General features: G+C 42.4%; 1 protein-coding gene across 1 annotated transcript; it reads right to left on the bottom strand.

The window, feature by feature from the left end:
• Positions 1-6: 6 nt before the first annotated feature.
• Positions 7-15,449, bottom strand: LOC130715619 (cytochrome P450 71D8-like). Its single transcript, XM_057565736.1, has 3 exons — positions 15,339-15,449; positions 958-1,892; positions 7-852 (listed from the first exon to the last, which is right to left on the bottom strand). Exons 2-3 carry the CDS (start codon positions 1,840-1,842, stop codon positions 214-216), a joined length of 1,524 nt encoding a protein of 507 aa, XP_057421719.1. The 5' UTR covers positions 1,843-1,892; positions 15,339-15,449; the 3' UTR covers positions 7-213.
• Positions 15,450-15,775: the final 326 nt, after the last annotated feature.

Below are 15,775 nucleotides of genomic sequence, written 5' to 3'. Positions count from 1 at the left end.
AAGGAATTAGTGTGAAAAATACATTGTATGCTTGAGATAGAAGTTTGTTTCATTGTTACAATATTGGAGGGGAAAAACCAAGAAGACTAGATTACTACTTGAAAAAAGTTTAAGATTGACCAAGCTGAGTTTGGCTGACAACATCATTCCCTTTATTACATGTAATTATTGGACAAATTCACTAAAATGAAATAAGGGCAGTACTATAGAGGTTCAATTGGCATTGACATCAGGATGAATGGCAAGATCATATGGAGTTGGAATCAAATAGAGGTTGTTTTTCTTTCCCACAACAGCTCCGAAGATTTCAGTCATATCCAAGTCCTCTGGTTTCATTCCATCCGTGAGTTCCCAATTGAAGTGGTAAAGTAATGAAGCTAGAGCAAGCTCAACATTAGCTATGCCAAGTAGAAGGCCTGGACACATTCTCCTTCCCGCCCCAAAAGGGAGGTACTCAAAGTTAGTCCCTTTATAGTCAAGACTTGAGTCCTGAAACCTCTCAGGTATAAACTGCTCTGGATCAGACCAATGGTTGGGATCTCTTTTAAGTGCCCATGCATTTACTATAACTCTAGTTTTAACAGGTATTTCATATCCACCAATCTTGCGTGGTTCCCTACATTCTCTCGGCAGCAATAGGGGACCGGGTGGGTGTAGCCTGAAGGTTTCTTTGATCACTAGCTTAAAGTATGTAAGTTGATGTAGATCGGCCTCGTCAATAGTCTTCTTTCCCTTGAAAGCTTCTCTTATTTCAGCCTGTACCTTGTGTCTCACTCTTGGATTTTTCATCATCTCTGACATAGCCCACTCTATGACTATTCCTGAAGTATCACTCCCTGCAACGAGCATGTCCTGTATATTTGTTGGAATAACGTGTCAATAATAGCAACAAATTACATAATGCTCAAAGTTATAAGATATTTATATTATCTTGAATTTCATGATAGATTTACTAACCCATATCACGGCTTTGATGTTGTCATCTGTGATTGGGAACTCGAGATCGCCACTTTGTTGTATACGCAAAAGAACATCAACAAGAGTTTCAGTACCCTTGTCAGGGTTTGACCGACGCTCCTTGACAATGCTGTCTAAAATCCTGTCCATCTTCTTTTGCGTATCCCTCAATTTAGCTTTTATCTGAGTTATGAGATGAAGAGATTTCCATGAAGGGAAGTACTCAGAAACATCAAAACCTCCAACCAGTTCAAATGTTTTCTTGATTAAGAACAAGAGTTCATCTTCACATGTGGTTTTATGACCAAATGTTGCCCTCGAAACCGATGCGCTTATCAAAGAGTAAATACTCTTAGAAACATTGTGTGTTGAACCTGCAGATGCAGACAAGTGAATGGATTGTATGAGCTTAGCCACCTCATCTTTCCGAATGTAAGAGTAAGACTTAACCCTTTTGGCACTCAGAAGCTCTAAGGTACATATCTTCCTCATCTGTCTCCAGTATTCACCATATGGAGCAAAGGAAATATCTGTTGAATCATAGGCCAAAATTTCAGAAAAGAAGAGTTCAGGTCTTTGTGCAAAAGCGAGATCATGTGTCTTCAATATGTCCTTGGCCAAATCAGGAGATGATACAACTATTGTAGAAATTTCACCCATCTGAAGATGCATCATAGGTCCATGTTTGAGGGCTAGATCTCGAAGAGCACGGTGGGGAAGTGGCCCTGCTGCTATCAGTTGATGCAGATTCCCTATTATAGGTAACTTCCATGGCCCTGGTGGCAGTTTATGAACCACACTGCTTCTCCCTTTAAAAATCTTAGCAAGCAAAAGCAGCGAGAAGAGGAGTGCGGTGATAGCTAGGAATGAAGATTGGAATTCCATGGCATGAGTGTTTGAAACTGATGCTTCTATTCTATGATCCTTATCCAGGTCTGCTTACAATAAACTTTGACAATTAATGAATTATTGCATATAAAAGTTGTATCACGTGATAAACGAAGTACTAATTCTATGATGATAGGCGCTTAAATTGTTGAATAAACCAGATGAGTATGACTCATAGTATTTGGACTGGGCGGGACATAAAGAAGACGGCGCCAATGTTCTGAACTAGGGCAAGCTTACGTAAAAGAATGACAGAAAGTAAACCCTAGCAGAGCACTAAAATAGCAAAACTACCATAAAAGGAATATTCTCATTAATGCTGAAAAAGTTGGTTTCGTACAAGTGGATGACCTCCCCTTTTATAGAGGGGGTGGTCATGATATGGATCTTTCCTATATTTGGGCCTGACAATCAGGGCCCAAATCCCTGTACATATAAGACAAATCCAAAGGAATCTTCCAGCTGGCTTGTGGGTCCATCATCTAAGGGAGGGCAATGAAGCTCGTTGTGTCGGACTTCCCGCCATGGCTATCTTCAATGGTTTATTGTTTATTTTGGGCGGGACATAATCTTCTTTATGTCCCACCCAGTCCACATGCCCCCAAGACATGAGACTCGAGTAATGAGTCGAAATGTCTTCATCATGTTACCTAGTAGTTCGCCTCTATTGTTTATTCGTTCATCGCCATTTTACTTTCGTTGTTACATCGCCATTTTCACGCGTCGCCACCTTTGTTGTCGTTTCAAAGATATGTCGCCATTAGTTATAACCGTCAATCACGTCTTTTCAACTGACGCACGTATCCTTGTTTTCCGGGATTTCGTCATCATTTGTTATAAATGCAATTTTCAGTTGTGCGTCTCGAGGAGTAATGTATTTTCGCTTCCTACCTTTTCGAATTTCAAATCCCACAATCCCACGATCTTCCCCCACTCATTCTCTCTCCTCCTTTCTCTCTATAAAAACCCTTTTTCACTTTTCATTTTTCACTTTCTTAAAACTTTTGTTCTGAAAACCTTTTCACCGCAGCTTTCATTCTCTTCTTTGAACTCCGGTGAACCTTTTCTTCCTCCGGCCGTCGTCATTGCGCGGTGCTCCCCTATCGCCGACGTTCTCCTTTCTCAAATTCACAGTTCTTCCCCTGGTTAGTTTTTCTCTTTCCTGAGATTCTTCGTTTACTTCTTTTTTCTCTGACTCTGTTCATCTTCTTTCTTCTTTTGACTCTGTTCATCTTCTTTTTACTTTTAGTTTGTTCATCTTCTTTCTTCTTTTTATGAAACTGCCTCGCATGTCTTTACCAAACGCTAGCCTTTCTTCCCTAGAACTTTCTTCACCCTCCACGGAGGAGGAAGTTGTCGCCCCCTCTATAATTGAAATTCACTCCTCGCCTTCTACCCATGATGATTCCGGTCCCGCCGGCTCTATAGACTCAATTCTCTCCTCTAATGGAGATTTGTCTTCACCTGAATGGCGCTCTGACGTGCATTTAGTTGAAGATAAATGTCTGTTGCGTTCTATCTGGAGCAGCGTTGGGAGCATTAATTCGCTTCGAATATCTGCTCAAGGGTTCACGAAGATAAATCCCGCCACCTCGAATAATGAAGATCATCTGTTAAATGTCCTCCCATGTGGCGAAGATGACTGTGTTCTGTTGCGTAAAGAACCAGCCGATGAATCGCCCGATTTCTTCTTTGTTTATGGCTATTTCTTCTTAGACTTGAACATCAAACTTCCTTTCTCGCCGTTTATATGTCACGTTCTTTCTTTTCTGAATGTGGCGCCTTGCCAACTCCAGCCCAACGCCTGGGGTTTTCTCCGCTGCTTTGAAATTCTTTGTGAACACTTGAGTTTCACTCCAACCTATCCTTTGTTCTTCCTTTTCTATAAATCAGTCACCACTAAACCTACTTCTGTGAAATGGGTTCCACTTTTAGCCCGTAAGAACATGAGTCGGTTTACCGCCCTTAAAAGCCATTACAAAGTATGGCAGAAAAAATACTTTAAAGTTATGGAGTCGCCCGAAATAAAGAACTTGTTCCGAGATTCCGAAAATAACCCCCTCTTCCCTTTTTACTGGACAAAGAACCCTCGCCGAAAGATATCCGTTTCATACGACGCCTTGGATGAATCTGAACAAGGCGTCGCCGATTACCTCCGCACACTACCAGTAATTTCCGGTCACGACTTGATTGAGGCGTCGAAATCCGGCACTTTAAATCAATTTTTTAGTAAGTTCATAATCTTTGCACGTAACTTGTTTTTCTTTTTGTTCATGTATCTCGTCTAATTGGTGTTTTCCATACAGCTACGATGGGAAAAAGCAAGGTTGACGCGAACCCAATCAAGATGAAGGAGTACCTCGCCCAGTCTGCTGCGGCGGCAAAGAAGAGGGCCGCTGAAACTGAGCAAAAGAAGAAGAATGAAGGTACTTCGGGTTCTGACAACGTCAGGGACCCTAAACGTCAAAAAACTTCAAGTGCTGCTGGTGGTAGGCCTCTCCACCAATCGACTCTCGATCCAAGAAGTCATCCGGCTGAGAAAAAGAAGGGACATGACAATGTCCCGCCCCCTCAACAAGATTCAAGCGCGCTAATCAACCGCCCACCAACTCCATTTAACCAAGCTGGCCCTAGCTCAGCCATTGGTGGCGAGGCTCCTCCCTCCTTGCTGAACTTGTCGGATCCTCACTTCAATGGGCTGGAATTCATGACCCGTACTTTTGACAACCGGATTCACAAGGACGTTTCCGGTCAAGGCCCCCCCAACATTGCTTCCGTGGCGATCCATCACGCGCTTTCTGCTGCCAGTACTGTGGCGGGAATGGCTCAGTGCGTGAAGGATTTGATATCGGCCAAGAACCGTTTTGAGAAGAAGGCAGCTGATTACAAGACAGCCTATGAGCGGGCTAAAACTGATGCTGAGACTGCCAACAAAAAGCTGAAATCTGCTGAGGAGAAGTGTGCTAAGTTAACTGAAGACTTGGCTGCTTCGGACCTGCTTCTTCAAAAGACCAAGTCTCTTAAAGAAGCCATAAATGACAAGCACACTGCCATTCAAGCCAAATATCAAAAGTTGGAAAAGAAATATGATCGCCTGAATGCTTCCATCATAGGGCGTGCTTCTCTCCAATATGCTCAAGGCTTTCTGGCGGCCAAAGAGCAGATCAGTGTGGTTGAGCCGGACTTTGATCTTTCCCGCATTGGGTGGCTGAAGGAGATCAAGGATGGTCAAGTAGTTGGTGATGATGACATTAGCCTCGACCTCCTTCCCCAATTCGATGATGAGAGTGAGCCTGAAGAAGATGGCGAGGATGGGAACGAGCAGCACAGGAATGAGGATCAAGAGAAGGAAGATCCTCAAGCTGGGACAAGCCAGGGCAACAACGCCAACAACGAGAACCTGGCTTGAATTTGTTTTTATTTTATGAAGTTGAAATTTTTCTTTGGGCATTGCCCTGTCTTTTATTTTCATTCCAAATCATGTATGGGTGTAACATCTCGACTTGACGACTGGCCTCACGGTAACAACACGAGTCTTTTCAGTGCGCTTTGTCCTCACTCGCGCACTTCCCGGGAAAACTTCCCAGGAGGTCACCCATCACGATATTGCTCCAAGGCAAGCACACTTAACCATGGAGTTCTTATCAGTTGGGCTCCCGAAAAGAAGTTGCAACTTGTTGTTATGGGTAGTACCAATCAAATCATTTATGCCCTCCTCAACTGTATAGTCCATCCCTATACAGTCTCGAAATACCTCTTGTTCGGGTGTGAGATCGGTTCATTCATGTGCCCCTCCGCCTAGAAGCCTGCCAGGAGCCGCTCCTTGTCCGTGCCTCACTGCACCGGCGATCACTCCCCGCCCTCGTCGGCCCCGGGCGTCACAGGCCCACCAGCTTCCGCTTGGTTCGTCCCCGAACCACACCGTACTGGGAGAGGTCGGCTCTGATACCACTTGTAACATCCCGACTTGACGACTGGCCTCACGGTAACAACACGAGTCTTTTCAGTGCGCTTTGTCCTCACTCGCGCACTTCCCGGGAAAACTTCCCAGGAGGTCACCCATCACGATATTGCTCCAAGGCAAGCACACTTAACCATGGAGTTCTTATCAGTTGGGCTCCCGAAAAGAAGTTGCAACTTGTTGTTATGGGTAGTACCAATCAAATCATTTATGCCCTCCTCAACTGTATAGTCCATCCCTATACAGTCTCGAAATACCTCTTGTTCGGGTGTGAGATCGGTTCATTCATGTGCCCCTCCGCCTAGAAGCCTGCCAGGAGCCGCTCCTTGTCCGTGCCTCACTGCACCGGCAATCACTCCCCGCCCTCGTCGGCCCCGGGCGTCACAATGGGCGTCGCCCCCTTTTCCCTACTTTAAATGGATATCATTTTAAGTTCATTCGTTGTTTTAGTTGTTTCCAACTTTCGTTGTTACTTTGGTTTACATACCTTAGCCGATTTTTCGACGAGGCTTGGTTTCTAGTGGCCACTAGAATTGCCAAGGCTTTTAACTTTTGAGGGCGATACTCTCTTATTCCGAAAGGTTTACTCGCGGTATTGCATACCTTGATACGATTTACATTGCATGAACTCGTAATATAAATTAAAAAATATATGCAATTCTGTTGAAATGATCTTTTCATTAATTTTCTTTCGTATGGGAACAATTGTCCCTTCATTACAAATGTCGCCTCATTAAAAACCTTTCCAAAGAAAGGGAAAAAGAGTGCGACTTCATTTACATTGGTTGTTTCTATTAACTAAAATACTGCTTTAGATGAGAGGCGTTCCATGTTCGTGGAACCTTTTGACCATTTAGTTGTTCCAACTTATAAGCTCCTCCTCCAACATCGCCAATAATCCTGTAAGGCCCGCCCCAGTTGGGTGAAAGTTTGTTGTGTTTATCGGGTATTGTATTTTTTCGGAGCACTAAGTCTCCTACCCTCATTTTTCTTGGCACTACTTTCGTTGAGAATTTTCTTGCCACCTTCACTTTTCCCGCCTCATTTCTTATGTGAGCCTCTCGTTGTTCCTCGGGCAGCATGATTAGATTTGCTATTAAGTTTTCTCCGTTGTCATTCTCATTAAACCGAGCCACTCGCCAACTTTGGTTTTCAATTTCCACAGGGAGCATGGCGTCAGTCCCATAAGTTAAACGATACGGGGTTTCCTTTGTGCTTGACTGTTCAGTGGTGTTGTATGCCCAAAGAACGCCTGGTAGTTCCTCCGCCCAAAGCCCTTTTGCTTCATCCAGTTTCTTCTTTAAACCTTTCAGGATAACCTTGTTAGCCGATTCAGCCTGCCCATTGGTCTGTGGATGTTCTACAGAGGCAAATCGCATCTCGATTCCCATTTCTGTACAAAATTCTCGGGTAACACTACTTGTGAATTGTGTTCCGTTATCCATTACTAATGCCATGGGGACCCCAAATCTACAAACAATCCTTCGCCACAAGAAGCTCCTGACCTTGGCGGCCATGATAGTTGCCACTGCCTCAGCTTCTATCCACTTAGTGAAGTAATCAACCGCCACGATGATGTACTTCATTTGTGCCTTCGCCACAGGGAATGGTCCTAAGATATCAGTCCCCCACATGGCGAACGGCCAAGGCGCCATCATGGTTGTTAATTCTTCTGGTGGAGCCTTGTGTAGGTCAGAAAAGACTTGACATTTTTCACATTTCTTAACATACTCCAAACAATCCTTCTTCATCGTTGGCCAATAGAATCCTGCTCTTATCACCTTAACTGCCAAGGATCGCCCGCCGATATGACTAGAACACACACCTTCGTGGACTTCCGCCATTATTCCGAGGGCGTCCTTGATATCGACACATTTGAGCATAGGAGACATGATTCCTCGCCGATACAACTCACCATCCACCAGTGTGTAGAAACTGGCTTCCCTGCGTTTTGTTCTCGTGTTCAAATCATCCTCCTTTGGTGGATTCTCTAAGAAGGTCTTAATCGATTCCATCCAAGATAGCTCGCCCTCACTGACTGACTTTACAGCTTTCAACTTTATTTCTACCAAATCAATGCTCGGGCGAGGCAGGGTTTCCTGAATGACTGTCTGGTAGTTGCCCAATCTCCCTGTGCTTGCCAATTTTGCCAACACATCAGCCCTCTCATTTTGTCCCCTCGGGACATGTTCGATTTTGATTTCTTTGACCTCCATCATCAATCTGCGCACCACTTCCAAATATTTGGACAGTTGCGGATCCTTCACTTGGTATTCACCTTTCACTTGTTTAACCACTAACTGCGAATCTCCTTTGATAAATAACTTCTGGACTCCCAACTCAATGGCCAGCCTTAAGCCGGCAATCAGAGCCTCGTACTCAGATTGATTATTGCTCGCCTTGAACTCGAACTTGAGAGACTGTTCAATGATCATTTTATCTGGACTTTCAATTGTTATTCCCGCCCCACTTCCAGTGTTATTAGAGGATTCATCCACAGACAGGACCCATTCTCCTTGAGTCTTTTCTCCTTCAGTGGGTGTTAATTCCGCCACGAAGTCAATTAAACTCTGGATTGTGACTTGGCCCCTTGGCTCATATTGTATGTCATATTCTGATAACTCAACTGACCAGCTAACCAATCGCCCTAATAAATCAGGCTTCTGAAGTACTTGCCTTAAGGGAACATCAGTTTTAACTTTGACTTGGAAACTTTGGAAGTAAGGTCTGAGGCGCCTTGCAGTTTTCAGAATTGCCAAAGCCGCCTTTTCAATTTTTTGGTACCGCAATTCTGCCCCCTGTAAAGTATGGCTCACGAAATATATAACTTTCTGCTTTTTTCCTTCTTCCTGGAGCAACACCGTACTTACCGCCTTGTCAGTAACCGCTAAATAGAGCACTAATGGAACGCCTGGTGTTGGCTTGGAGAGTACTGGTAATGTGGCCAATGTTTCTTTCAATTTGGTAAAAGCTTGTTCGCATTCCTCTGTCCACTGAAACTTTGAATTCTTTTTTAAACATGTGAAGAACGGGGCCGCTTTGTCACCCGCCATTGGCAAGAAACGTGACAAGGCGGCCATTCGCCCTGTCAAACGTTGTACCTCCTTTACACTTGTTGGGCTTTTCATCTCCAAGATCGCCCTTCCCTTATCAGGGTTCACTTCTATTCCTCTTGATGTTAACATAAATCCCAAGAACTTTCCTCCCTGGATCCCAAAAGAACACTTCTCAGGATTCAACTTCATTTGATATGTTCTTAACTGAGTAAACGCTTCTTTGAGATCACCCCCATGATCACTAGCCCTGGCGGACTTTACGATCATGTCGTCCACATACACCTCCATATTCCTGCCTACTTGTTTTGAAAAAATTTTATCCATAAGCCGTTGGTACGTAGCTCCTGCATTCTTCAAACCAAAAGGCATTGTCTTGTAACAATAGTTCGCCTGATTGGTCATAAATGCTGTACTTTCTTCATCCGAGGGGTGCATCATAATCTGATTATAGCCCGAATAAGCGTCCATGAGACTTAAAAGTTCATTCCCTGAAGCTCCATCCACAAGCTTATCAACATTGGGAAGTGGGTACGAATCTTTGGGACACATTTTGTTCAGGCTTGTGTAGTTCGTGCACATTCGCCATTTCCCATTGGCCTTCTTGACCATTACAACATTGGCGAGCCACGTTGGGTACTGTACCTCACGGATGAAGCGGGCCTTGACCAATTTTTCAGTCTCTAATTGTACAGCCTTGTTCTTTTCTTCACTCATTCTTCGCCTTGGTTGGATGACTGGAGTCGCCCCTGGTCGTATGGCTAGTTTGTGAGTGATCACCTTGGGATCAATCCCTGGTACATCATTGATGGTCCATGCGAAGAGATCTAGATTATCACCCAGAAGGGTGATTAGTCTTTCCTCTTGTTCTGCTGTCAAACTACTGCCAATCTTTAGAAGCTTGTCCTTGACTTGCACCTGCTTGGTTTCTTCCAGAGGTTGTGGGCGAAAATCGTCAGCATCGTCTCTTGGGTCCAAGCTAAATCCTTCTTGTGGGAAGATTTCTGTAATTCGATGGCTCTCCTTGGCGGCCTTTCGCCCATAGAGCGCCACGCTTCTCAAATAGCATTCCCTTGCTGCATTCTGGTCTACACGCAATATCCCGACCTTCCCGTTGCAGGCGGGATATTTAACAGTTAAATGAGCAGTTGAGATGACCGCGCAGACCTTGTTGAGGGTGTCTCGCCCCAAGAGTACATTGTAATTGGCTCTACACGCCAATACTAAGTACTTTACTTGAAATTTCTTGACAAACTCTCCTTCTCCAAAGGCAGTCGGAATTTCGACGTATCCCCGCACACTGACACGGTCCCCTGTGAATCCCACCAAAGTTCTCTTGTATGGTTTCAAATCTGATTCCTTTAATCCCAGGCGATCAAAGGCGTCTCCGTAGATGATATCCGCCGAAGATCCCTGGTCTAAGAATACTTTCTTTGTCACATAATTGTTAACCCTGATTGTCACCACAATTGGATCGTTGTCATGAGGAATTACATGCGCGAAATCCTGAGGGGTAAATATAATAGGGGAATGATTCACCCAACACTCGCCTTCGTTCGACTCCTGTACTGAGTGTACTGCCGCCACGTAGCGTTTTCTAGCCTTACTTGAAATTGCACCCCCGCCAAATCCTCCTGCAATAGATGAGCATTCCCCAACAAGATCGCCCAACTCTTCAACTATCTCTTTACCTTTGCCTTTGTCTCCTTGAGTGATCTTAGCTACCTCCGGCGCTGCTGTGTCTTTAACAAAGTTTGCCAAATGGCCAGCTTTAATCAAGCGATCAATTTCCCGCCTTAAATTCCAACAATTATCTGTCGTATGCCCCAACGCCTTGTGGTACTCGCACCACCTATTGGTGTCCACGTTAGCTGGCGGCCGCCGTGGTGGTGGTGGATACTGCACAACGTTGGTCTGCCCAACTGCCCTTAAAATGGTACTTAAGGGTGCATTCAACTTAGTAAGTGGAACTGGTGTGGGCGAAGCACCCTGCTGACCAGTTATGGCTGCAGTGGGACCTTGTGAATTTCTGTGCCATGTATTTTGAAAACCAGGTTTAGAGTTTTGGTATGGTCCCGGTCTTGGTACACGGGGGGTTTGCGCTACCCTGGTTTCCTTCCCCGCCTTGGATTTTTCCTGTGAAACACCGCCAGTCTGAGACTGTTTGCGTCCTTCCTCTCTTTCTTGTTTCTTCTGATCATCTTGCTCGATCAATATGAACTCTTGAACACGAGCGCGAAGATCCATCATATCCTTCGCCGGTCGCCTTGTTAAGTCTCTATTCAAATCTCCCGCCCGAAGGCCATTTTTGAATGACGCCAAGCAGACATCCGGATTTTCCTCCTCCAATTGCACCGCCATCTTGCTGAAGCGTGCCATGTAGGTTTTTAATTTCTCACCTGGTTGCTGATGTATACTGATAAGATCAAACATTGTTGCCTTTGTGGTTTTATTGGCGGAGAATTGAGTCAGAAATTTCGTGGACAGATCAGTGAAATTATCAATGGAGAAGGGCGGTTGTCGAATGAACCACTGCATCGCCATGCCTTTGAACGTGGAGGGCAATAATCGACATTTTACCGCATCCGTCGCCCCGCCGATCACCATTTTGGTATTGAAATATCTAAGGTGCTCCATAGGATCAGATTCGCCCGAAAAGGCGTCTAATGCCATGGTTTGCAGGTGCTTTGGGATGTCCACCCTAGTGATGGCTGGAACAAAAGGTTGAAATTCAACTACATCCTCCGCCTCCAGGCGTTGTTCTTGCTTAAAATCCTGCCGCTGAGTAAGATACTCAACTTGGGCTTGCAACTGCTCGTTTTGGGACTGCACCTTCTGCAAGGTATCTAACATTTGTTGCAAAGCCGCAGGCGTGATACCTGTCACTGCCTCTTGCGCTCTCCGTGGAGCAGTGGTTTTAAGATCTTCCAAATTCACGTAGTTAGGCGGCGTTGAACGCCGCCGCACACCTGGATCTGATTTAGCGATCAGATCTGAAGGTCTTCCCGGAGCTGCATTCACCAATGACGCTGGCGACGGCGCCACTGAGTGGACCCCCTCCGAGGAAGCTTCCTGCTCTTGCTCGTCCAGTACGGGACGGTTGGTGTTCCGTCCGCCGCCGCGACCGCCGTGTCGACCACCACCGCGCCGACGATGATCGCGTCGACCCACGCCGCATGAACGAGTCTCCATGGCTCGTAATTCCTCCTTCTGTCACCGGAAGAGTTAAGTCAGAGCCACAGACGGCGCCAATGTTCTGTACTAGGGCAAGCTTACGTAAAAGAATGACAGAAAGTAAACCCTAGCAGAGCACTAAAATAGCAAAACTACCATAAAAGGAATATTCTCATTAATGCTGAAAAAGTTGGTTTCGTACAAGTGGATGACCTCCCCTTTTATAGAGGGGGTGGTCATGATATGGATCTTTCCTATATTTGGGCCTGACAATCAGGGCCCAAATCCCTGTACATATAAGACAAATCCAAAGGAATCTTCCAGCTGGCTTGTGGGTCCATCATCTAAGGGAGGGCAATGAAGCTCGTTGTGTCGCACTTCCCGCCATGGCTATCTTCAATGGTTTATTGTTTATTTTGGGCGGGACATAATCTTCTTTATGTCCCGCCCAGTCCACATGCCCCCAAGACATGAGACTCGAGTAATGAGTCGAAATGTCTTCATCATGTTACCTAGTAGTTCGCCTCTATTGTTTATTCGTTCATCGCCATTTTACTTTCGTTGTTACATCGCCATTTTCACGCGTCGCCACCTTTGTTGCCGTTTCAAAGATATGTCGCCATTAGTTATAACCGTCAATCACGTCTTTTCAACTGACGCACGTATCCTTGTTTTCCGGGATTTCGTCATCATTTGTTATAAATGCAATTTTCAGTTGTGCGTCTCGAGGAGTAATGTATTTTCGCTTCCTACCTTTTCGAATTTCAAATCCCACAATCCCACGATCTTCCCCCACTCATTCTCTCTCCTCCTTTCTCTCTATAAAAACCCTTTTTCACTTTTCATTTTGGGCGGGACATAAAGAAGATTATGTCCCGCCCAAAATAAACAATAAACCATTGAAGATAGCCATGGCGGGAAGTGCGACACAACGAGCTTCATTGCCCTCCCTTAGATGATGGACCCACAAGCCAGCTGGAAGATTCCTTTGGATTTGTCTTATATGTACAGGGATTTGGGCCCTGATTGTCAGGCCCAAATATAGGAAAGATCCATATCATGACCACCCCCTCTATAAAAGGGGAGGTCATCCACTTGTACGAAACCAACTTTTTCAGCATTAATGAGAATATTCCTTTTATGGTAGTTTTGCTATTTTAGTGCTCTGCTAGGGTTTACTTTCTGTCATTCTTTTACGTAAGCTTGCCCTAGTACAGAACAGTATTAATAATGCTTGCTTACAAACTCAGCTAACTACTATTTGACTATACAAATAATCCACTAGTATAGCATGAGAAAAATATTCATGTTCACAATTAGCAACAAAAAAAAAAAGAGTTTAATTTATATGCACTAACAGTTAAGGAGGTGAGAAAATCTATTTTTCTATTTAATTTCATTAATTGACGTGACATATCCTTAAAATCTTATTGGTTTATACCGCCGGTGCGTCATCCTTTTTCTCAAAAAAGAAAAGAAAAATATTCATGAGTTTGAAAAGGATGTGTCTGTTGGATCTCGTCTTTTTGAGATAAAAATAATGAAATATATAAAAGGTATTGATCCATGGTTACATTTATGGGTGCACATGGGCCGGGTCAACCCAATGAATCCATTCAACCCAATTCGATCCAATGGTAAAAATGCGGGTTAGATTGGGCGAACGGGTCCATCGGATGAATTTTATTACGATCCAATCATCTTTGGATCGGATATCAGATTTCATAATAATTCATCCAACCCAACCCGAAATCCAATCCTATAATAATAATATATTATTTAGTATATATTTTTAATAATTTTAATTTTTACTAACCTACTAGTAGAGAATGTAATTTATGGATAGTTGAAGTCCAACTATTTGAGTGATTTTAAGGAGACTTTGAAACTAATTTGTTTGTAATTACTTTTTATATTTAAAGACTTAAAGTACTAGTTTAATTATGTGTTGTTGTATAGATGTGTGTATACGCTAGTTATGAATTTATGATGTAATTGCATGTTAGAGACTTGAAATACTTGTTTTTTAATATTTTTTTAATATTTCAGATTTATTTTTATTTTAATATAACGATCCAATCAATCCATTCAAACCAACCCGAAGATTATCGGATTGGGTTGGTTCGGGTTCGTAGGTGAAAATTCACGAAATCCAACCCAACCAACCCAAACAGTTTTGATCGGTTCGGATCCTAATTAACCTAAAAATCCATCAAACTCAACTCATGTGCAACCCTAATTACATTACATACTAGTCCTGGAACGAAGCAAAACAATTATTGGAGCTGGATTAATCTTTTTCCATATATCTACAACATCAAACATTTTTTTATTAATATATAGTGGCATTATTGGTTATGCTTTGAAAAATTCCCAAATCGAGATCACCTTTTATAGATAAATCTGATCTGTCAAACAGGTCATCTGTTCATGACTTGTTATAGATTCTTCATACATGTGTCTATTTTTTTGTTTACTTATTTTTCTTAGGTAAATTGGAAATCTAAACAACACACTAGCATTTACAATGCAAAGTTCTTAGCTCTTATTTTTGAGTTAAGAACTGAGAACTGAGTTCTTAATCACTAGAGGGGATGACGTGGAGTTCTTAGTTCTTAAAAATAAGAACTAAGTTCTTATATAAGAAGTTTTACTTTTTGAGTTCTTAATTTAAAAAATTAATTTTTTTTTCTCTCTCGTTCATTTAATTTAAGTATTGAATTAACATTTAAATTTAAATCAAAATTATATGAAAAAAAATATATTAATATAATGATATTGTGGGACCGAATGAATAGTGCTAAAAACCAAGAACTCTGGTTTAAGTAAAATCTGCAAATAGTTGCTTAAGCATATGTGGCAGCACAAACTCACATAAATAGTGCTAAAAACTAAAAAGTAAGAACTAGCATTTGAGATCCTAAAACTCCCTTCACATGGTAAATCTATATTTTGTTTACCTGTTTATCTCTACTCTGTGTAAAAAGTAAAAACCTTATGACTTTATGTAAATTATCCAAATCTTTCATTAGTAATCTACTGAAAATAGTTGAAATTTAAATTACTCATTATGAAGAATGAAATATACATATATATGAAATAAAATTTTAATTATGATCAATAATTAAAATTTATTCGTGCAAAGCTACAATTTATACAATTAATACCTTATAGATAAATAAACATTTGAATACAAACAGAGAGAAAAAAAAAAGGGAGAGAGAACAAAACTATAAATTAAAAATATTGAATAAAAATAAATCTATAAAATATAAAGTACTGAAATTAATTAAGATAATCGTTACCTTATAATTTTCTTCCTTGCCTTTCCTCTCCTCTTCTAACTCCTCTTTCTTTCTCTCCTTTTCGCTCACTATCGATCTCCTGCCACTTATCCTCTCCCCTTGATCTATATATATAGCAGCCGCACAATACGCACGCCTTTCTATATGTTTTTTTTTTAATTGTGGCGGGCGACTTACTTTATTTTTTTGTCACCTTCACACTCGACACAATTTACACCCAATCTATTTTTTTCTTCAATTTGCCTGTCAATTAATATTATAATTTTGTAATACCACCACGAGGAGATTAAGATGATCTTCCATCTTCACACAATGTTAAAATCCTATTTGGATCTGAACCATTCATTAATTGGTTAAATTGTGAAAATTGACTAAAATTATAATCGAGCAGCTGCAGAGAAACCAAATCCATGTTTTACTAATAAAATTTTATCATG

Source organism: Lotus japonicus, chromosome 4 (genome assembly GCF_012489685.1).
Source record: "Lotus japonicus ecotype B-129 chromosome 4, LjGifu_v1.2".
NCBI classification, from domain to species: domain Eukaryota; kingdom Viridiplantae; phylum Streptophyta; class Magnoliopsida; order Fabales; family Fabaceae; genus Lotus; species Lotus japonicus.
This window is presented reverse-complemented; position numbering and strand designations above follow the sequence as displayed.